We start from the raw sequence: 24,096 nt of genomic DNA, 5'->3' as shown, positions 1-24,096 counted from the left end.
TTTTTAGCATATCGTCATTGTGATATGAGACAATATGACGTCTCACATTTTGGATATTGTTAAATCCCGATATGATATAAATGTTGCCTTTTCTTTAAAGGCTGCATGACAGAAAATGTGATGTCATTTTCTAAACTTTCCAGACTGTTGTTCTTACACTTGGCTGTACCCACTAAGTCATTATATTCTCTATTATCTTTTCATTCGTGCCTGTTTGTTGGTTGATTGGTTTGTCAGCAGGATGACACGAAAACTACTGAACTGATTTCCACAAAACTTGGATGGAGGATGGAGAATAGACCCGATTAACTTTTGGTGCGGATCTGGGGACAGATCCAGGACTTTTTTCCTTACATTTTCATTAATTCTTCATAATGCATGGATGTCTGTCAAAAAAAAAAAAATCAGGGCTATTTAGGTGACTGGTATCTATGAAACAGAGCTGTCAACATATCAGATTTTCACTACAAGATTATTGTGGCCAAGCAAATTCACATTATCGATAGTATCGCGATACCCTCAGAAACACTTTTTTTTTAAAACATATCTATCTTTAGTCTTGCTAATGAGTGTTTTGTCTCTTTTTTTGCACAAATAAATGACCTTCAAATCAAAACTGTAGGAAGTCTGTAAAAAGACTAAAAAACAGCTATTCAGTTACAAGTGAAAGACAAACAGATGAACGCATAAAGAAGTTCTTTGCTGGATTATTCAGACATTATTATCATATGTGGGGTTTTTTTTTGGAACCTGATATTGATATTTCATTTTTACGATTGTTTTTGTGAATATCGCGATATTGCGACATCTCGGGTACATTTTGATGGTAATCCTAGATCTGGTGAACTTGAATTGTTCAAAAGTCAGCGTGAGGCAGTGGCTGTCCTGTTTGAAATTTGAACCAGGCTTGATTGAATTCAAGGGTCATGGCGGAAGTATGCACTCTACAGAGCCATTCTGGAATATTGGCATAACATGAAGATCGAGGTACTTGGTTAAAACTGTTGCTATATTTGATGGTGTCGCCCACTCTGAGCATTTATAAAGTGCTTTTGATGAGGTTGATCAGTTATACAGTATGAAATATCTTTATCATTTTAAGGTCTGATAGCCCCTCACTGTAAAAATATAAGTAGTTTTTCAACATTAAAGGATGGAAGGAAAATGTCAAGGTGTTAATTATCTTTTTTTATATGTTATTAATTCCAGGTTTTTTGGCATTAGTGCCCCCAGATTACCCTCTCAAAATATATCACCCAATCTCCTCAATGTAAACATAAAAATAGGAACTAACCAACAACTAATCTTAAATGTGTCAAAGATCCAGTGTTCCTCCGCCTCACTCCTCTCCATATGCCCTTCACTGCCTGTCATATTAAATCAATGTCAGATCAATGTTTCCGCCTCATTAGTTCATGCGGGGTGGATTCAGGTTCCGGTGTGTCCTCGGAGGGGTTTGGAGGGGAAAAAAACAGCTGGCGGACACGTTGCTCGATGAAATGCCGCCATCTTGTGGCGTAGGCGCTTGTTGTTGCCGGAGCCTTTCTGGGCTGTGGGTGCTATAAATGTCTTGGGGAAAGATGTCAGGTCGAGATCATCACATGGGGCGGTGAACGCACATGTTATTTAAAGACACGCGTGTGGGGAGGGAAGTGGGCTAATTGAGCAGCATCTGCCCTGATGTTTAATGTGCATATGCAGGTTGATGATGGTGACGGTGATGAAGATCAGGTGATTCATCCGTTTCCCCTTTATTGGCAAGGTGCAGGCTACATTTTCTTTGTAACAGGGTTCACGTTAATATCATTGTGGTTAGGATTACGCAGGCCATGGACGGAGGGGACGCAGGCTGCGCCCTTAATGTGGACCAAGGCCTCTGTTTACTCCGAGGAATTAAACATCAAACCATGCATGTGCTCCTCAAATCACACACTTAAGTGGCCTTTGCGACGCGAAAGCCAAAGGCACAAGGCAGTTCAGAGGGATGGTGTTTCATTGCCGCGCACTCTGTAGGGGCAGCTCTCATGATGCTGCCAAGCGGCGCTGCGCCGTGTGAGAAATCAAAGCGCAGGCGTCGAGTCGGGAGGGAGCGTATCTTGCGCAGACTGGGTACTGTACATGGCCATTGATGCTGCTGGATGGATGTAGCCCCCCCTGATGTAAATAAGAATGGCGAGGCCAGCGGGTGTAACGTGCCGCGTTATCTCTGCTTGACATCGGAACATTTTTTTTATTTAATCATTATTTTTTAACGCCACCATCGGGGATTTTACAACGACACGAGTGGCCCTTTTTTTTTCTTTCCTTTCCTCCTCTCGTCTTCATCCCCGAGTCCTGCCTTGACAGCTCGCCCGATGATTTCCATTTGACACGAGAGCCACAGCAGACGGGCGGCTTCTTCTAATAAACACTCGGGAAAAACAGGTCATTATGACCTTAGTATCCTCCAGTAAAAGAAAACCATCGGATTGCTTTTACGCGGCAGCATTCTGCTTGCACCTTTTGCTCTGGGTTTCGTGCGCCGTGTCCGGAGAGAAGTATCATCACTTCAACGTTGAGGTAAGATGAATGGCCTTCCCTTTTCCCCATCCCCTTTATCACCAATGACCGTGTGTCTCTCCTCCACATCATCTTCCCCCGGCGTGAAAAAAAAAACAAACATATATATTTATAGAAAGAGAGAAAGAGAGAGAGAGGGAGAGAGAGAGAGAGAGGCTCCTCACGCTATCCGTGGGCACAATTACCATAACGCATAACATGGATACATTGTAAGCCTATCCAGGGGCAGCTCGCGCACTTCACCGGGGGGAAAAAATATCGAGCATTCCTCATTTGTGGAGTGCAATGAAACAGAGGGATGCTCATTTTATTACACTGCGGTCCGTGCGCTGAGCCGACACAGCCCCACTGATGCCAAATGTGCAGCCCAGATATGATTGCAGTCACATAGAGGGGGTCTATTTTAACAGAAATGCCCTCCAGCATCACGTTTTTCTGTTTTTTTTAATGTTTTCTTTCCATCGCTGGATATAGTTTTTGTGACAGGCCAGCGTGCAGGCAGACATGCTTTGGCAAGCATCACAGTGTTCGAAGGAGATGAGACGTTTAGGGACACAAGTTTGCATTTAAAAAAAAAAAAAAAAGGTTTTTATATTTTTTGTACCCAATTAATTGATGTCACTTTCATCCTCACCTCAGGCTTCCCTCCCACCTCACTGAAGAAATAAAATGCTGAGGCTGACAGTTAGACACACACACACACACACACAGAAAGAGAGAGACACTCATACATCATTATTCAATTTTATGGCTCGCTGAAATCTGCCCGACATCTCTCCGATGATCTGTGCCTTTTCAACAAAACACAACACACACAGGAAAACACACCCACAGGAGAGAGGAGGGAGAGACAGAGAGAGAGAGAGAGAGAGAGAGAGAGAAAGGGATAAACAAGGCGTTTAGCTCAGCAGAAAGAGGGATAGAGGCAGAAGGGGGAGGGATGGACAGAGAGAGGAGACAGCTAGTCAGATTAGCTAGCTGGAGCATGTCTCGTAGGCTGTGTATGTGGTGATGTGGAGGCAGCTGGGTGGCACGTGGACAGCTGGGGATGGCGTTGGCGACCCCGTGGACCTCTGCAACAGGATTTGAGTGTGGCAGTGACCCCTGGATGATGCTCGGCCTCACCTCGCTCCCCTCTGTATCAAGCGGCACTCTCGCTTTGTAGGGCAAGAGGAGGCAGGGCCACAGTCCTGCACATGCACACTGACCGGCAGCCACAAGACACAAACACTGACTAAGGTCACTGGAAGGGATTCAAATGCAAACAGTTGCACTGACGTCCAGGGAGCCCGCGAGCAAATGTACCCGGGCAAATTTAAGCCTAAACCACCTACTTGCATTCAAACTCCACCTCATTAAAGCTTCGGAGCATTTCATTCACACTGTTCTGCTGGGTTTAAACGTTAACACAGCAGCTCTCCCTCAGCACAGTTTGTTTTTCTCGCAGTAATAGAAAAAGCATTGCAGCCACGGTTAGTCACCTTGCAGCCTTTTGTAAGATGCAGAACGAATGACGCACAGCCATACTCGTATTGATTTTTATGATGGGATCAGCCACTTACTGGGAAGAACTGGGTGAGGTAACTGAACAAACAACACTTTGTTCCCATTAAACAGCTGCTGCTGTGGTGCCCTTGAGCAAGTTACCCCCAACCGCTGCGGTGGAGGAATGTGTGTGTTTGCACTAGACGGCCTCCCAGCATTAAAGGTGCACTATCTAAAGACCTGGCTGCCTGTCAAATTCATCATCAAAACAAACAGGGGAACAGGATCAGCTGAGTAACCCAGGTAACTGCCCTAATAGTTGGGGCCATTAGCTATATAGCTCAGTTAGCTGTGCAGCTGGTAGTCTGGACTGAGAGCTTGGGGACCAGCTAAGTAGCTAGAAGGATTTTTGGACGAGGACGGACCGGGGCCAGCCTGTTAGCTTTTACTTCAAGAGATATCGTTTCAACACAAAACATAAACAGCATAATGTCAAAACTGTTTTTTCTTCACATTTTATCAATGATTTACGTTCTTTTTTTCAAAAAAAGGAAGATATTTTCAACTAAAATTCATTGTTTTCCAGTTGAAAGCATAAAAAAAAATGTTGTCATGTCAAAGATGTCTTGTACTAATGAAATTAGCATGCTAACCAGCAAGTCTCTTTCTCAAAGCGGTCCACAGCTCCTGTTCCAGCAGCGTAAACATCCACACTGCCCGGGTAGTCCGGCTATCTGCACGGCAAACTGAGCTAACACAGCAACAGTTGCCACAGTCACGGATTGAAAGAATACATTTAGCAGCAGTTAGCAGTACCTCTGATGATATGGTGCCCCTATTTGTTGGGATTAATTCAAGGTAGACAATTCTTACTCCAGTTCAAAGCTCTGCAGCCACTTAGAAACACAAGAGAATGGATTCTCTTTCGACATATTTCTTGCTCGGTGAATACACGTACATTGTAGTAGGTGACACTCATTTATAACAGGAACAAACTTGCAAAATGCGTACACACAACATCCTGGACCCTTTCAATCTCCTACTCCATCCCCATGTTTCATCTCCTCTCTGAGTTTTCTAACAAAAGCACAGAGTGTGAAACGAGTCTTAAAATATCCACAACATGAAGGCCCGAGTCTTTTCTCCCTCTTCCTCTCACAGGGATGGCTACAGAGGTATGGATACCTTCCCCGCACAGAACCAGGAATGTCTGTCCTGCGCTCGGCCCGCACCATGCACTCAGCCATCGCTGCCATGCAGCACGTCTATGGTCTCAATGTCACAGGGACACTGGATGAGAGAACCAAGGAGTGAGTATGCACACATGCAGTCGACGTGCTCTCGCCGAGGTGCACATGCACTTTCACCGAGATCGCTGTGATGTGACATTAATGCAAATGCTCCGCTCATTCATTTAAAATGCAGAGGGAACTGCTTTCAATATTTCAATGAATTAGTGAAGGACAGAAATAGACGTGTTCATTTCACCCCCCCTCCCCCTGCTTCACCTCGCCTGAAACAACCCTCAGGTGAAGGTTTTAACACTTCTCCTTCTTCTCATTTTGCATGATGGTGCAGTGATATCACGCTGAGGTGAGACTTAATGTTTCGTTTTACAAATCATGTTTGTTCTGTACTTGTGACAATCTGATGTGGTATGAATGAGTAATGATGAAAGTCTTGATTTCCTCTCAGCCACTCACTGAGATTTTGATCTGACACTTGTATAAATGCCTGTAGTTTGGAGTAGTTTAGTTGTATTTTGCACCTTTGTTTTTTTTTGCTCCTGTGATTATTTGGCACCCGTCAGGAAGAGAACTACTGAGTTCACTTCGAGCTTCATGTTGTCTTGTGATGTTGTTTACCCCCCCAATTTCTGTTTTGAAACCAGGAGTCACCTTTTTCCTCTTCTCTTCTCTTCTCTTCTCTTCTGTTCTGTTCTCTTCTCTTCTCTTCTCTTCTCTTAGTTGGATGCAAAAGCCTCGCTGTGGTGTTCCAGACAAGATCAAAAGTGCTTCGAGGTCACGGAAGCGGAGATACGCGCTGACGGGACAGAAGTGGCAGCGTCCACACATCACCTACAGGTGAGCGATAGTGGAGGCAGTTGTCATGGCCACCATTGACTTCAGCAGTACTTATTTTAGGGTTCAGATGTGCCAGTGTTAATTTTCGCAGCTCTCCTCCGTCTCTCGTCTTCTCCTCCCTAACCACCTGAAATCACATGCTCCTGTGTTGTCATAGAGACTGCGCAAATACGTCACGCATGTGGGAGCACATGCTCAAAAATATAGTCAACATCACACATCTCAGATCAACACATACAGTTGCCCATGTGTGCTGTGAGTATGTTTACTTTCCAGTGTATAAATAGCTCGCTGGTGAAACGAAAGGCTGGATTTTTTTTTTGCCCCCCCTTTTCATAAAACAAAACAAACAATATTAACTGCACAGCATGGAGATTGAACGCTTCCTCATATAGATGTGTTCGGAAAATCTCTCAGTGTAAATTGTCCGTAATCTCAGCCGAAATATTCAAACTCTCATCTTATCTCGCCTGATTAAGCCCCGGCTTTTAATAGGTTCTGAGGAGGACTGATAAACGGGTCTCTGGCGCAACTGCAAATTGACAGGTTACAGCAGTAATAGATGATAACACTGTCAATTTATTCAAATCCTCCCTTCCTCCACGAATTTGAATTGATGAGCCACCTCTCCTAATGGAATGTCAATCAGTGCTGAGCCAGTGCTGCTGCCGACTGCACTTATTCATGAAAATGAGTGGAGGGAGAGAGAGAGAGAGAGAGAGAGAGAGAGAGAGAGAGAGAGAGAGAGAGAGAAGGAGAAGATTTCCCATTCCTCTCTGCCTGCCAGGGACTGATAACGACTGCTGTGTTAAAAGTTCAGCAAAAGCTGCTGGGCTTGAAATAGTTGTGTCAAGTGCAACTTTTCCTTTTAATGTCTCCTCATTTTGAAAAGTAAGAAATGTTCGAAATTAATGGGATAACGAGGCACCGGGTTGATGCAGTATGTATTTTAATTTCCACACTTCTACGCAGTGTTTTCGTTTTTTGTTTTTTTTTGTAGCCTTTATCTATCAGCAGCCTTTTTAATCAGACTGCCTTTTTCGCCTCCTCTCCACAGCATTAAAAATGTCACGCCAAAGGTGGGCGCCAGGGAGACTCATGATGCTATCCGGCGGGCGTTTGATGTCTGGCAGGGTGTGACTCCTCTCCGCTTTGAGGCCGTTCCATACAGCGCCCTGGAAACTGGCAGGCGCGACGTCGACATCACCATCATCTTCGCTTCGGGTTTTCATGGTGACAGCTCACCGTTTGACGGGGAGGGAGGATTCCTCGCCCACGCCTATTTCCCGGGCCCTGGCATAGGAGGGGACACTCACTTCGACTCGGACGAGCCCTGGACCCTTGGGAACCCCAACCACGATGGTAAGTAAAAGACAGAGTGGGTACAAAGTGCTGGTGGTCATAAGCGGTGAGACGAGATTACAAAGAGTGCCAACAAAGGGTTGAGGGAAGCGAAAGCTGAGGGATGCTACAGCAGCAGAGTGGAATGGAAATTATTATAGGAAGATTTGGGAATAAACAAAATAAAGGTTGTTAAATGCAGAACGCTGGTTGGTAAGTAAACAAGTGAGGTGTGTGGGACGAGCGAGGAAAGCGATGAGAAACAGAAAACAGAGCAGTCATCAGGAGAGACAGATAAGGACTGATGGAAAGCAAATAAGTGGAAATACAGATGGCTAGGCAGGAGGGCAATATGACAGAGATGTTATCACAGGGCAGGCTATGAGGAATGCTTAAACAAAAACAAAGAATGAAGCGATTTCTTTGATCGGCCTGTGCTCTGTAAAGACGCATCACCCCATCTGTCAGGATTGGGATGGTTTTTTTTGTTTTTTTTTTCCCCCTGCATAATAAGCTCTTCAGATGATAGGATAGAAAACTCTGCTATTTTGAGACATTCGTTGCTGGCACATGATTATGGCCATTCTGTTTTCAGTGAGTTTGATGTAGCTCAGTGGAATGCTTCAAGAGAGGTAAAACAGGAAACAGACAAGCGACAGCAAGATATGTGATGGCTCATTCTGTAGTTTTATGTTTTATTGTTATGTTATGTTATGTTATGTTATGTTATGTTATGTTATGTTATGTTATGTTATGTTATGTTGAGTTGTCTTTTGTTATCTTATGTTTTGTTGTATTGTGTCATCTGAGGGTATATTAGATTAAGTTATAGTATTGTATTATGGGTTATATTATATTCTGCTCTGTTATTTTACATTATGTTATGTTATGTTATGTTATGTTATGTTATGTTGAGTTGTCTTTTGTTATCTTATGTTTTGTTGTATTGTGTCATCTGAGGGTGTATTAGATTAAGTTATAGTATTGTATTATGGGTTATATTATATTCTGCTCTGTTATTTTACATTATGTTATGTTATGTTGTTTTGTGTTATGTTATGTCATGTCTTGTTATGTTATGTCATGTCATGTCTTGTTACGCTTTACTGTGTTGTCATGTTATATATTGTAATGATTTTATGGGTATATTAGGTTATGTTATAGTATAGTAGTGTATTACAGGTTATGTATAATGGTTATATATATTCTGCTCAGTCATGTTATGTGTTGTTTTGTTTTGTCTTGTTTTGTTTTATAATGTCATGTTATCGTGTGTTGTTTTATGTTATGTTATGTTATGTTATGTTATGTTATGTTATGTTATGTTATGTTATGTTATAGGATTTTATATTTTATATAGGTTAAGTTATAGGTTAAGTTATAGGTTATATATACGATTAGCTAGTATGGCTTACATTGTTATGTTATGTTATGTTATTTACTAAGTTATGGCTGTATTAAGTTAAGCATGGCTTATATCGCTACCGCATATTATGCCATGTTATGTCATGTTGAGCTGTGTTGTGTCATGTTATTGTGGGTGTACTAGGTTAAGTAATGATCTAATAGGAACGACACATATCAGGTTTTGGTTGTTTGTTTTCTGTGATGCTGTTTCATTTTAATATTATGGTATGTTGCATTATGGATAACATTTATTAAGTTAAGTCAGGTCAGGTTTTTATGGGTGATGAGATGTGATGTGATTAAGTTATTTTGAGTTGTGTTATGTGATGTTTTATCTCGTATGACTCATGTTGTGTTCTGTTGTGTGCTATCATGTTATAGGTGTCTTAGGTTATGTTTTGCTGTTATAGGTAGAATGTATATTAGGTTTCATGAGGTTGGGTGATTTTGTGTTTTGTCAACATCTTATGCTGAAATGGCAAATGATGTTTATTAGAGGTTAAGATATGTTTTTATGTTTTTATGTCTTATGTGCAAACAAATAACAATGACCTGAATAACATGTAATGTTGGCCACTCTGTCAAGATGGACATAGTGGCAAGGTGCAGCAGCCCAGAAAGAGAGATAAAATGCCCTTCTTAGCCATGTATCCACACACAATCTAATTACCCTACCTGCATGGCGCCAGGCTTGTCAGCGCTCTACCAGGCTACTTTGCTAATACGCCTATTTGCCATACACTTTTATCCTCCCATTAGTGGAAGAGGAGGGCAACAGCTCACACGCGTTTGCGCTCGGAAACTGCTTGCCACCCATCAGCTCCCCTCCCTCTTTCGCTTTTGTTCTCATACTTCATAATTGTCTCAGATTCCCGAGTCAAATTCATGTTCACCCTTGCGCTGTGTCCCATAGTTATCTGGATGGAGTGCAGGGGCTGATTCTGAGAAGCTCCTGTCTTAGCCTGTGTGTCTGGAAAGCTTTGCAACATTTAATGGGCTTTCACAGCAGTGTAATTGTAAATGTTGCATGTTGACATGTGCACTAATGGTAGCTCTGGCCTGTCTCCTGGGAGTCCTTGTGAGACATTTTTGGTCCGGTGGAAGAGGCTGGTTGTGTCAGATAAATGGGGGATGGGGGGGGGGGGTGTAACCTTTTAGCTGCTGGCTGAGGGTCAGTGGTTGTTCTGTGCAGAACTGTTGGCAGGAGTGGATATCATGTTTTAAAGGGCGACAATCTCCTGGGGACAGCTTCAGTCGCAAGCTGTACATAAATGGTGTACTTCTTTCTAAATCAGGTTGACACTGTGAGCTGAGTGCTGACCATAGACACTAACCATGACATTTTTCATTTTTACATTTATCTGTGTGCCTGAACGTGATATGATCTCGGCCCACAGTGTGTACTTGCGCTACACCAACATTTGTATGTGCTCAGGTGCATCACATGAACGTGTGTTTTCTCTGTTCTCTGTCGCCCTGGGCAGCAACGTGAGCGCATGTGTCTCTGCTCTCTGTGAGCCGCGGCTCACATGTGGCTTATCTTCTCTTACGGAGCAAAAGTGCTCATGCTTTGCAATTTACCTCCAGTAATCTTCACTTGCACTACATTGAACCACATTAGCTCGGTGGAAGATGCGTCCGGACAACAGGGCTGCAAGCGATGATTATTCTCTTTGCTGAGTATCTAAATGGTTATTTGCCAATTATGTGTTTAATGGTTTGTCTATAAAATGTCAAAAAAAAATATTACAACACGAGCTTGGTGGTCTTAAAATGTTCTCAATAACCAGAAGGTGGTTCATTTGAAATGATATAAAACAGAGAAAAGATGCAAATTTTTGTATGTACAACCCTAGATTGATAGACAACATCTAAAAGAAGGTTGCTTACATCTGATCCCACGTGACTTAGTGTTTAATCTCTCCGTGAAGTTTTCGCCATGAGCTTAGCTTCACTGGCAACTTACTGTGCAGGACACTAGCTGCTTGTGGGAAAATGTATGTAGTTTCTGTTCTCATCACTGTCTGTCTCCAGTGTTAATCAGTGTATCTCTGCATGGGTTCTTGTTGTATTCTTCTGTAACATCGTGGCACATATATAGTCACATTCATTCTTCTACTATAAGTACTTTGTACTATTGCCCCAATCCCCTCTCCAGGTAACGACCTGTTCCTGGTTGCGGTGCACGAGCTGGGCCACGCCCTCGGTCTGGAACACTCCAACGACCCCACTGCTATCATGGCTCCTTTCTACCAGTACATGGACACAGAGAACTTCAAACTACCTCACGACGACCTACAGGGCATCCAGAAAATCTATGGTAACACTCTACTTCATACTCTGTCTTGACTGTATAACAGAGTTGATGCAGTAGTTGAACAAAGACAAACTGTAAATCCTGTAAGTTGGGAAGACAGAGCACTGTTACATATGTCTTACATTGTTCCAACGCTTGATATTATAAAATGTGAGAAATACTGAGGCTTTGAAGTAACTTAGGCACTATAACACATGCTGCTGCAGCATTCAGTTATTTTAGGTTTAATGCCAATAAACAGTGTTTGTCAGTTGTCAAGGAGGACAGACAGCAAGGATTTTTTAAAAGCAACAAACAACAGAAAGAAAACAGTATGGATGGAGGATGTCATATTTTTTTTTGTCTTTTCAGGTCCACCAGACAGAGCACCGCAGCCGACCCGGCCCCCACCGACGGTCCCTCCCCCTCGCTTTCACCCTCCCTCAGACCCCCGTAAGCACGACCGCCACGCCAGACCCCATCGCCCTCCACAGGGGGCCAAGCCCTCCAATCCCAACTCCAAGCCCAACATCTGTGATGGAGGCTTCAATACCCTGGCCATCCTCCGACAGGAGCTTTTTGTGTTCAAGGTAGAGTAGATCGTCAGCCTGAGTGCACATGGTTGCTGTTTTTAATGCAGTTTGGGAAGAAGAAGATGATGATGATGATGATACCTTATCACCCCATTCGTTTTTATAGGACCAGTGGTTTTGGAGGGTACGGGATAACTCTGTAGTTCCCGGCTACCCCATGCAGATCAACTACTTCTGGAAAGGCTTGCCTGCCAAAATTGATGCCGTGTATGAAAACAGTGAGGGGAAGTTTGTCTTTTTCAAAGGTAACGAGATTATTTTTCAGTTCTCTAATTTCTTAAAGGTAACCACTGGAGTTTTGGACCGCTGGTAGAGCAATATTTTTTATGAGTCTGTCCCAAATCATTAATAAATGATTTGTTTAAATTAAATGATTCTTCCCACATCTACAACAATGACAACATGTTTCTGACATGACATGACATGACCTTTAACCTATTAACTTAGTTACATTATAAACCACAAATGATATTCCGCTAAACCACAATAGATTTATAAATGGCAGAAAAAAAAAGATCTATGTGAAAGTGAGCCCTCTTGAAAATGCGGTAATCTTCTATTTACCCATTTGAAGTAATATTTTATTGCGCACAGCCGTCACCAGTTCATGTGTATGTGTGAGCTGGCTGAACACGCAGTGATCTTTCATTGTTATCAACTGATCGGATGACTTTGAGGTTGATTTGCGCTCTGTGCGGGAACAGAACGGGTGCAGGTCCAGTACAGCCGTCTCTCCATCAGGCAGATTAAAATGACATCTGTCACCCAGTGGGATCAGAGTGCCTCATGCTTTATTTATTCTCTCAGGGGGACTTAACTGCGTGTGTGTGTATGTGAACGTCTAGCTACTTACTGCTAGCACACCACCACAGCAGCCCTCCTCACTCCGCCTCAGGCACTTATGATCAAACTGAATTAAATGCAACAATAGCTTCAATAACACTGAAAACAATGAGTCTCGGCGGGGCTGCCTTCAAACATCATCTTGCTGTTTATTGTATCGCAGATAACACTGCATAGATTTTCTGCTGTGCAGATATTTTGTAAATGAGGTTATTCATCTGACCTTTGAAATCACGTTAAGAGAAATAAATAGACTCACTGGGAAAAAAAAAAACAAAAAAAAAAACGCGCAAGGCTTGAATGAGCCGAGAGCCAGCAGTGTTTTGTGTAGCGTGATTTTTGAGGTCATCTTTATGATAATGTCTTTGTCCCAGCGGCTGCTAACTTTGTGTGTGTATTTTAGGAAACCGTTTCTGGGTCTTCAAGGACACAACTCTCCAGCCTTCGTACCCTCAGGACATCTCGCTGTTCGGAAGCGGCATGCCCACTCAGAGCATCGAGACAGCTGTCTGGTGGGAAGATGTCGCCAAAACCTACTTCTTCAAAGGAGACAGGTCTGTGTGGAACTGTTTTCATACTGTTCTGAAGTTAAGCAGTCGGACAGAACTGGAACCTCTCAGTATTGTGAGGACCATCGATGGCTGAAATCTCTATGAAAGTCCTCTGTTTATGTCAGTAAATTGACTGTGTGTTATCAAAGGGTGTTAACAATCCTCACATTTATACATATGCTCTCTGAGAAGTGGATACTACAGTATTTGTCAGCTCCTTCCATTCAGTTCCCCTCATCAATGCAGTTTGTCCGTGTTTGGAACATTAACGATTTTTGGGACTTTTCCCCCCTGAGATATTCAATCATTTTGCAGGTTTGTTGATCATTGCCTCTTCAGTTTTTGGCACGGATTAGCTGGCATCCTCGAAGCTCTGTCAGCTGTCACATTTCTTTGAAAACACTGATTGCCTATTTAACAGATGACAAATGCCGCTCATTGGCTTTCATCTGATTATCACCCAGTGTCAGAGGATTTGTAATGGTGATTACGTAACTGCAGAATTTGAAGGTGCAACATTTAATATCTCTGGAACACATTCACTAAAATAACTAAAACATCAGCAGAATGTGAAGTGAGGTCAATTTAGACATTTATATACTGTGCTGCAGAGAGGCCTTCTGAATTTAGCATGCTAGCCATCCAGCTCGTCCCGTCTCGTGATACCAAGTGGAAGTGGACTGATAGTACAGCCTACTGTAGTTTCAGTTGTGAGACACATAGGTGACTGGCAAGTTTGCTACGTTCAGCTTTTTGGTCTGATATATAAACAACACGCACTCACAAAATGTCAAAAAGGGAAATATTCTTGCGCTTATTTTCCTTATTTAACAGAAACCCTCTGAATTATTTTTTTTATTATTGTGTTCACACATTGCAATACACACTTCATTCAAACTTGAAGGAAACAAAACAGTTCATCTAGAGAGACTCAAAGCAGCTCACGGCCACTAGCTGCGCTGCTAATTGAGGTAACGCTTACGAGCTAGCACGTGGATCTAACAATGCAAAATGTAGATGCAGCGTCAGGGGCGGAGCCTGATTCACACCTATGAAAGCTGTCGGTGGTGCTTGACGTTGAAGAAGTTCGTCTTCCTGCGTGTAAAATCTCCCACATCTTCTGCATAGCTTGGGCACTGAACAGCCCAGATGCACGTAAGAGACTTACATCATTCTAGATCTTCGCTCACTTGAAGGAGAAAAAAATGATTTGGTGCAGCTCGTCAAGACTTTCCAAATGTTATGGGAGCCAATGCCTCAAATTTTGGGACTGAAACAGGTATTTTACTGGGGTTGTGACGCTTCAAAAAGTCTGAGCTAACAACAGCTAGTAGCTTCAGCCATATATAGCTAGCAAAAAGCACAGTTAGCGGCAGTGAGCGCTTTCTCTGCTGATCTTCTGCCACTTATTTTGTATGGAAGTGGCCAATTCTTACATATTACACCTTTAAGTCTTTTGTTTGTCAACCTGCATGAATACATTATTTGATTGATTCAGGGGCTGTAGTTATTTACCTATCGGTGGATGTGAGTTGAGCCGAAGGGAGTTTTTCCACAACAACCAAATCAGTGAATCTGCTGTTGATCTGAGCGCTTTGTAAAGCATCTTAAAGTCTGAGAGCGTGTCAGTGTGACTCACATGTTTGTTCAGCTGATGATACAAGAGGTCAGTGAACCTCGTGGTAAAAAGCTGACAAAATGCTTTGTCATGATACCGTCATCCCTCAACCTGCTGCTGTATATCATATAACAAACAGGACGCTCTGTCCTTCATCACACACATGATTCTTTCTCTCACTCTCTCTTTGACAAGATGGTGTTTGTTCCAATTTAAAGGAAAGGCACTGGATAGCGTGATTAATGTGCGTGAGCGCTGGTGTATGAGAAGCAGATCAATCACAACAACCCCCCCAAAAAAACAAATTCGCCCGGCCGACAAACATGGTACGGATGACTGATCGACTGTTTTCTCCGGTCGTGTGAAGTAAGTCAGTTGGTGAGCGTTAAAAATAGTCTGATCTGAAGGCGTTTTTTTTTATTTTTTTTTTTTAGGTCTGTGTGCAAGCTAAAGACAGCAGACTGTCACTGTAAACACAGAGCGCAGAAGTCTAGCCCTGTGCCAAGATACAAGTGTGATATTTTATGCTTCCTCATCGCAAAAGTTGTAATATAAGTCTGAATTCCTGCCAGAGTAGGAAGAGCAAAGTAAGCTCCCACCTTGTTCCTCTGCCCTCGAAATGAGGTGTAACTGCTGTTTAATATCATCAGTTCTGTCCCTGAAATATCATTAAGTCGTCCTTGTATATGTAATGGTCGACAATATGTGGTACTTTATTTAGATTGTGGCTGAAAGCCTATTTGAGGCACACGCTGCACATGTTATAAATGTCCTGTTCTTGCATCTGAAGAGACCTCTCCACCTTTTTTGCCAGTGTTTTTCCAGTGCGATAGGACTGTTTATCTGGATTCAAGAGTGCAAAATCCTTTTAGATTTGCTTGTCTTGACCTCATTTGACTTTGTCCTTTATGAGGATTTCGATGATGGTTGACGTAACAGAACAGGGAAGCCATTAGCCTTTGTTTACACTGAAGGACTGAGAAGTAAATCTTGCGCTCTAGCATTGATGGATTCGGTGACTCCATCCAGGTGTGGGGATTCATTAAATCCTTATCACTTTGTTCTGCTTCGTCTTTGTTTTCTACCACAAGAATGTGTAATTCGCTCCTACTTGGCGCTGACCCAAATCTACACCATCGGCAGCTGGTGTCTCAAAAAAATCGTGGAGGCCAGGTGGAAAGTAGCTGAGAAAATGATTTTATAAATAAATAGATGATATTATTTTAACCAATTACTATTTGACTCTTCTGCCTCTATGGACCCACCTCCGCTAGTCGTCAGGTGGGTCAGGTGTCAAACAGGCGTATGTGTCACTGACTGATTGTGTTCGTAAACATCTATCCTTACTGGAGGGTTTCTGTCTGTCCTGTTGTAGATACTGGCGGTACAATGAGGACATGAGGACCATGGATCCAGGCTACCCAAAACCCATCAACATCTGGAAGGGCATCCCTGACTCTCCCCAGGGGGCCTTTGTGGATAAAGCCAACGGTATGCCAGCTTTGTGGACATTTATGAAAGACAAAGTGCAATGCCTTTAGATGTTTTAGAGAGACCTGGTTTGGCTTTACATGTCTTGTCTTGATTATGAGACAAATTATGTGTTTTTTGAACATTAACTTCATTAACAGGAACTGTAAATACTGATGCCATCTTCTGCTGCAGGACTGCACAATAGGCAGTCTTTGTGTAGTTAATGTATAGAAGTTGAATTGTTGTGTCCTACAATCCCTCCCTGCAGGCTTTACCTACTTTTACAAGGGTAAGGAGTACTGGAAGTTCAACAACCAGCTGCTTCGCGTGGAGCCAGGCTACCCGAGGTCCATCCTGCGGGACTTCATGGGCTGCGACGGCCTACCCGCAGACCCCGACTGGGACTGGAACCCCCCGGTGGCGGAGGAACGGCACTATGACAATGGCGACGTGGACGTCGTCATCAAACTGGACAGCGCGGGGGGGACTGAGAAAGCAGTGGCCATCGCCATCCCCTGCGTCCTGGCGCTGTGCATGATGGTCCTCCTCTACACCGTTTTCCAGTTCAGGAGGAAGAGCACACAGCGCCACATACTGTACTGCAAGCGCTCCATGCAGGAGTGGGTCTGAGGGACTGTTACTGTATAGAGAGGGGTGTGAAGCTCTGATAAAGGTCTAGTTATTACTTGAAGCCCTGAGTACAGTAATTGGGAGCACTGTAAAGGGTACAGTACGTACGGATTGCCATGTTGGCAGATTTTAAGAAAACTGCTTCTCTTAACGCGCAATCCGCAAGGAAGCGTTAATGATCAGCAGAAACTCGACTGAAGACAGTGCGGGGAGCCACATCTCCTATGTCCAACTAATATGTATGTATCTGCTTCGACTTTTTTTCTGTATCTTGGAATGAACTCAATTAAGTGAGACAGAGTTAAGCTACTGTAAGTGGGACCTTTGTCTATCCTCGTCTCTGCACGCCGCTTAAAAAGCCCCTAGCACCAACTTCAGTGGACAAACTAGATATAGGCTTCTACTTTACTTTCATTTCTTAATTAAATCGCTCTGAGCTGTGCTTTTTTAATTATTTATTTTACTTTTTTGTCTTTATTTAGGGTCCCTGTAAAAGATTATTCATTGTGTGGAGGACTGATACACAAACCAAATATGACCTTTTCTTCCAAAGAGGATTACCGCTCGATGTTGTTTTTTTCTGATGGGATATTTTTTCCTCACGCGGATCGAACATTGTGGCATTGTGGCACTCCGATCTTTGTTTTTTCCGCCATTGGTATTCACAACCACCCCGTCTGCTCTGTTATCGGTGGGGACGGGAAGCAGCCATTAGCAGAAGTTGGGAAACTTCAAGACTGTGGTGGCAGTCTATCTCCAAAACGGGGGCCAAAAACCTCTCTGCAATATTTATGAGACTGCCTTAATCACAGATTGCTTAAACTCGCCTTCTCTTTTTCTCTCTGTTTCTCCGGTGCGGACGCTGGGTGGTGAGCGACACAGTATGAATACAAACAATGCGCGACAGCATTAATTACTGCCCATAATGCAATTTTCAAAACCAGTAATTAAGGACAGTTTGATCCACAAAAGGGTTCACTGCTCTCGAAAATGTGCTAAGTTGTGCTAAATACCCGATGGCAAGCAGGCCATCAGCTTTCATTTACTGCCTCACCGGAGGGTGTGAGAGAGAAGGGGAAGGTAAGTTGTGTATGCATGAACGAGACAGTAATTACCCACACTATATACGTGCTGTACTGTACTGTAGTGTCAGTTATTGAACAGCTAACATCCCACTTCCCTTTGTTTTCCTGCCAAGTTTGGACACTAATATTCCAAACAGTGTCAGTCCATACATTTTTAAGCAGCTTTACTACTCCATATCTTGTTTTTTTTTTTTTTTGGGGGGGGGGGGGCACTTTTATACCAGGTTTTTAAGTTTACATATTATCTCACGTGGCACAGAGAAGGAGGGGAGGAAAGACAGAGGAGGAAAACACATGCAGTGTTTGTAAAAGAAAAAAACTAAAGTCATCACTCTATCTCAAGTTACCACATTCACCTCGACCTCGTATCAGTTACCAGTGCTTTTTGCCCAGATTGCTCCATCTTCATGCAAATAGTTTTCAAGTAAATTCAAAGTCACATCTTTGTTTCAAAGAAGAAAAAAAAACTTGTCTAATGAATAATATAAATTAAGTCTGAAGACTGGATTATAGGAAAAAAAGTTAAACCTGCGTGTCTAATAATGGAGCGAGGTTGTTTTACGCACTGTAATCGTAATTATCCAGTATTCTAAAAATACTTACACAATATTAACAAATTACTAATACATGTTTATAGAACTACTCTAACATTTTTTCAAATTAACAGACATATCGGAAAAACCAAAACCCAGCTAAAGTGAGTCTGGTGATTACTATTTTGGTCACATTTTCTATGAAGCCCAAGTCTATAATGCAAATAGGACATTAGGAACGTACCTTTAATGTGTCATAATGCAGCTATAGCACTGAGTAATCACATTTGTAAGCACTCTTGAAAAATCATAACAATTAACACAGTGAACCAAATAAGAATGCTTCATCACAGTGACCAGAACACATTGTAAAATGTTTTTTAATTGCTTATAAGGTCACATGTCAGTAATGAGTTTATAATTATACAATAAGAACTGCTGGTCACTCACTATTTTTCACAGGGATCATAGTGTATTTAAAAGATCATAGTTGTAGTACAGAATAATAAATGTTTTGATACATTTGGTACATGCAAGAACAGATGAACACATGATGATATGATGATGTACAATATATCCTTACAAGAAGACAGTCATACAGGAAAAATTTAATTAAAAAAACATTTATTACAATTGAACAATTAATTTTAGTCAGATCCCTTCAGCAGTTCATATTATTGATTACCAGTATATATATATATATACTGGTATAGTATATATATATATATATATATATATAAAGAAAAAAAAACAGTTGTGAAACAAATCCATTTAGCCAGTCCCAGTCATCACTAGAGAATACTTCCTCCCATCTGATGTTATGTTGTGCTACTTTGTAAAGGTTGGTTGCATTACCTTTTCTAAAAGAAAACGTATTTGCTAGTATCAGGCTGGGGAGGTGCACTGGAACACAGGAGGGAAACAGATCTGGGAACACAGGTGAGCAAGAAGCATGACGTCATAACAACAAAATAAGATAGAAAACTAAAAACTAAAACACCTGACAGTCAGTGCTTATAGATATGATTAAGGGGCGCTACAGGTGCATAATGACAGAAGTATGTTCACGGTGCATTAAAGTGAATTATAAACATGGGCTTCATAGAAAGTGTTACCAGTGATCTACTGTATGATGTTACATATATAGGACATCATATACAAAGCATATAATGTGTTTCAATCAGTTTAATCAGCTAATTATGAGAAACAATTAAAAGATGTAAAGTATATATAAAAGGCGATTCTCTCCGAGGTGAGATGTATGGAGCTGCACAGAGCAGGAGCTTTCTTTCTATCCCCCACGTGTTGCATTATGGGTGCGGCACACACAGCCTGGTCCCTAATGAAATACATCTCGATTGCCTTTGGCTGCTGCCATATACATGTAACAGTGTGGCTGTGTGGTGTGGCGTTTCTCAAGAGTTTGCCAGATGACCCATCTGTGAGCATTCATGCTGATTTTTTCTTTGTTTTTGTTTTTTTATATATATATATATATATATGTATGAATATTTGTGCTCCTTGATTTTGTTACTCTTACTTGAAAAATGCTCATCAACATCAACTTGTACAGGATATCGCTCATAATTTTCTGTTTATATCGATTTATACATTTTTGTTTGTTTGTTTGTTTGTTTTTGCATATCGCAGAGGGAATTAGAGATTTCAAAAATGTACTTCTCAAATCTGCAAATGATCTGAAGAGGAGCGAGGTGGGTTTGCGAGGGTTAATGACTTAAAAACCAACAGGAGGGCAGCGCATGTTCAGCTGAGACGTCTCACTCCGCTGGATCGTCCTCTTGCACCGTCCAGTTGTGCACATTGACAAGTCGACCCTGTCGTGTGAGAGGTGACTGGCCTCCAGTCCATCCTCCTTGTTCCAACAATCTCCCGGCGATGTGTCAGAATGACTAAAGAAGATGTTTTGAAGAAGGAAACATCTGTTGTGCTGAACTGCACATCAGTGTCGATCCGCTGTAACATGAGGTGGAGAGCAAAAAAAACAACAAAAAAACCCCACATTGGCTCGGTGTCGTGTGTGTGCCGTCTTCTCAGTTTGTGTGTTTGGTGGTGAGGGCCCAGCGAGTGTGAACTAAAGACGGTCAGCGAGGCGAGTCGGTTCCGTGTTTGTTGCCGTGTTTGTTCCTCCTGTGCCCGGCGCCTCAGATCGTGCTCTGCATTGTACTTTTTGGGGGGTGGGGGCGAGAAGCTGTCAATGAAGTGGGTTTGAAACGCAATGTTTGTTTTCGAGGTAATCCTCCTCCTTCTGTTGCTGCCTCAGCAGCAAACCAATCATCTGGTGTGAATGTTTCTCCATCCTTGAGAGGTAAACTCGGAAACGTCACATAATTACACTGGCTGTTTTTTGACTCTCGAATCCCCTTTGACGAGCGACCCGTTTTAGAAGTCTCAGTGCTCTGACCCGTCCCTGTTTTATCTCTCTCAGTGCTTTTATTGTCTGCCTTGCAACACGCTGCTAAGCATTAGTCATTAAAGGGAAGTAGATGCGGCAGATGAGGCAGCAGTCGATAACGCCAGGGGAGGCGAGGAGACGAGGAGCATTTGCAATAATTGCAATCGAGATCTTATGCACAGATACGTGCAGTATGCGCTCGACGGCTTCGTGTATGAGAAGTAAAAAAAAAAAAAAAAACATATTGCGTATTATGTACATAAAGACAGAGTGTATACTGTCTGCTTGGGAGGATTTTGTTTTTAATCCATCCATTCCGTGGGTAAAGAAAATGTGTGTTGTAAATAAACATGTGCATAAAGAGTGTCTCCTTGTATCGTGCTGGCACACACAAACATTAAAGTCAGGCAGTGGGTAAAAAAAAACAAAAAAAAAGATTTTTGTCACTCCAGTGAAGTGATGGTGTGAAGATGAACAAGCTTGTTGAGATTAAAGAAGGCAGGATTGATTTGAACCCTGCTTACTCACAGCTCATGAAGTAATTTCCTTTATACAATCAGGTGTTGAGCAACGATGCCCCTTTTGTCGCAATCATCATACTTTCACCTGTTACCGATCGACCTGTTGCAGTGTGTAATGTTCCAGACAGGTGTTAGGTCTTTTGTTGCCGTTGTCCCAAAAGTGTTTGAAACGGGTTGGCTGGTATCAAATTCATAATATGCAGATTTTTCTAAAATTAATGAAGCTGATGTGGTGTAACATGTTAGAATTTCAGTTTAAAACGCTAAAAACAAACTAAAATTACTTAAAAAGGAAAAAAAAAAACATTTTTGATCGCATGTTGAAGATATTTATATGTTGTGGAGATATCTATTGAAGTTAGCGTGCTAACCAGCTAGCCTACCAGCCACTCTGTACCTGAGGAGATGATAGTGCGATAGTAAAGAAAACCTAACAGTCACTGGTGCTTCAAGATCTAAGTTTGGGCAAAGACTGCTGCCAAGCTAACTGAGCTAACTAGCTAATGGCAGCTACAGTTAGCAGCAGTTAGCAGTTGCTCTGGTTATACGCTGCCCCCTGTTTTTTGGAATATTATTTTGACACGTGGCCAATTCTTACATATTGTGCCTTTAAGTATATCATCTTTGTACTGTTTTCAATAGAGTGTATGTCCAAAAAACAGTCTGTTTTACTCAATGTCCCACTTTTTTGACTCTGGGTTTTACATCAGAGGGAAACAATGCAATGACAATGCAAATGGAAACAGCACAAAACAAGTTAATTTACATGATCCCCACACATATTTGGCTCGATCTTCTCTTCAGATAGACCCTTAAAAACACATTTGTTTAAGTTTTTGACATCTCTTTATTTGCATTTCTTTATGCAGTTCATAACATTGGGCAGCAAGATATGACATTCAAGCAGCTCAGAAGTCCTGAAGCCGAAAAGATAGTTGGACTTCTCGCATAAAACAAAACGAAATGAGAAAAAAAACAACATTTAAATGACGTCACCTGCAGTTGATATTGGTCGTCAAAATGAGCACCAGGAGCTATTTTTCAGGGTGGTAAGCGGTGTAAGTTTTAAAGTTAAACATTGCAAAATAAAGAACATCTAGTAGACATTTAAATTCAGCATCATGTGTTCATACAGAGATGTGTCTTTTTAATTTTAGCTGAATAAACAACACAGATTCACCATGAGGGACTCATCCCTCAGTGTTTGCATGGTGCTGTGACCCTTGTGGGGCACATTGTGTCACTGCAGATCTCCTTGTAGCCTTGCGCTTCAGTCAGTCCGCTTCCTGTTTGCGTACACACACAAATTACACATCTGTCAGAATGTCTCCTGAAACACTGCTGTGAGCATGTGACAAAAATGACTCTCTTACCATCCAACAGATTGTAGATCAGGCAGTAGTCGTTTGGATCGGTAGAATTCTTAGAACTTGAGGTGGCAAAGCCCTGCGCAGATTATACAACAGTAACGTTAAAATAGGTTTAGAGGAATATCTGAATGTTAGATGCAACGAAACAACCAATGAAATGAAGTAAAATGAAATGAGATAATCAAAAACAAAAGACAAACCTTTATTTTGCAGAATTTGGGTGCTGAAGGATTGTACATCTTAAAAGTGATGTCAGTGGTTTTGTGGGTTCTGGGGGACGTATGCTTGATTTCAAGGGATGTGGGAGACACCTGAATCAACTAGAAAACAGAAGAAAACAAAACAAAACAAAACAAAACAAGCTGTTCAGTCATGAACACATTTGTTTAGTTTGTCTAAGCATAACCAAAAAAAAATAAAAAAGTCAATAAAGATGTTTCCTTTACGATTAATGCCCTACACAGTGCACCTTTAAGTCAGCCCAGTCACCTGCAAACCACAAATATGTTCAAAAAATGTAGCAAAGGGACCCAGGCCGGGCTGTCCCTCACGTCAGGTGACAATGTTTCCAAATCTGACAGCGCAAATCTACTTGGTATTCTTAACGCGATGATTTTCCAGCCGTGTTTGTGGTGACAGAAGCAGGAAAGCCAACACGCGCAGACCTTCAGTACAGTCAAAAGCATCTGAAAGGCAAATCTTCTGATGCTTTTTCTCGACAGAAAACATTGTAGATGGTACTGAAGGACATTTTAGCTGGTTACAGAAAAAAGTTGCAAACATGTTGCAGTTACCTCATATTTGCACTTCTCTTGGCTGCCAAAACATTTCCTTTGGCTCCAAGCCTTCACCTGGTTGACAATAGCACCAGCAGGTTCATTGCAGGGCAACTTAAAAATCCTACGAGGAAGGAGAAAATATTAAAAGATGATATTACCAAAACCAACATCAAAAACATATCACATCTGTGTGACAAAGCATTATTTACCATAGGACTTTGCATCCTGACTGGCCCATGGCTGACGAGGTGGAAGCCGGCAGAAGCAGCAGCAGGAAAGCTGCCGTGTTGAGCAGAGTGCCGGCCTTCATCCTGGTTGTCTTCTGAAGTGTTCAGGTCTATCGCAGTGAGGCCTTTAAGAATTCTCATAAGAAACAAGAAAAAAAAGATGAATATGAGCAGCACAATGAAATTGCCTACAGCAACAGAGACATTCATGGGGTCTTCATGAGATCTCCCAGCGAAAAATCGTGAAATCGATTACTTCTTTTTTGTGGGGGTTGACCTGACCGACAG

The 24,096-nt window shown here is 42.1% G+C and overlaps 1 protein-coding gene across 2 annotated transcripts; it reads left to right on the top strand.

The window, feature by feature from the left end:
- Positions 1 to 1,726: 1,726 nt before the first annotated feature.
- On the top strand, positions 1,727 to 21,272 carry mmp16b (matrix metallopeptidase 16b (membrane-inserted)). 2 transcript variants are annotated; one of them, XM_037085328.1, is made up of 11 exons: positions 2,431 to 2,559; positions 5,206 to 5,354; positions 5,623 to 5,637; positions 6,012 to 6,128; positions 7,186 to 7,490; positions 11,035 to 11,196; positions 11,545 to 11,762; positions 11,872 to 12,010; positions 13,012 to 13,162; positions 16,153 to 16,268; positions 16,519 to 21,272. In XM_037085328.1, the coding sequence occupies exons 1-11, from the start codon at positions 2,431 to 2,433 to the stop codon at positions 16,878 to 16,880; spliced, it is 1,863 nt and encodes a 620-aa protein (XP_036941223.1). In that variant the 3' UTR covers positions 16,881 to 21,272. The 2 variants fall into 2 exon arrangements, with proteins under 2 accessions (XP_036941224.1, XP_036941223.1); XM_037085329.1 differs by lacking the exon at positions 5,623 to 5,637 and having other exon boundaries at positions 1,727 to 2,559; positions 16,519 to 16,880.
- Positions 21,273 to 24,096: the final 2,824 nt, after the last annotated feature.

Source organism: Acanthopagrus latus, chromosome 21 (genome assembly GCF_904848185.1).
Source record: "Acanthopagrus latus isolate v.2019 chromosome 21, fAcaLat1.1, whole genome shotgun sequence".
Classification (NCBI taxonomy): Eukaryota; Metazoa; Chordata; class Actinopteri; order Spariformes; family Sparidae; genus Acanthopagrus; species Acanthopagrus latus.
This window is presented reverse-complemented; position numbering and strand designations above follow the sequence as displayed.

Bases quoted from the DNA above. Each gene is read 5' to 3' on its own strand.
- mmp16b (XM_037085328.1), top strand. From the start codon at position 2,431: ATGACCTTAGTATCCTCCAGTAAAAGAAAACCATCGGATTGCTTTTAC. The intron at 2,560-5,205 runs GTAAGATGAATG...TTCCTCTCACAG, and splicing joins ATCATCACTTCAACGTTGAG to GGATGGCTACAGAGGTATGG. The intron at 13,163-16,152 runs GTCTGTGTGGAA...GTCCTGTTGTAG, and splicing joins TACTTCTTCAAAGGAGACAG to ATACTGGCGGTACAATGAGG.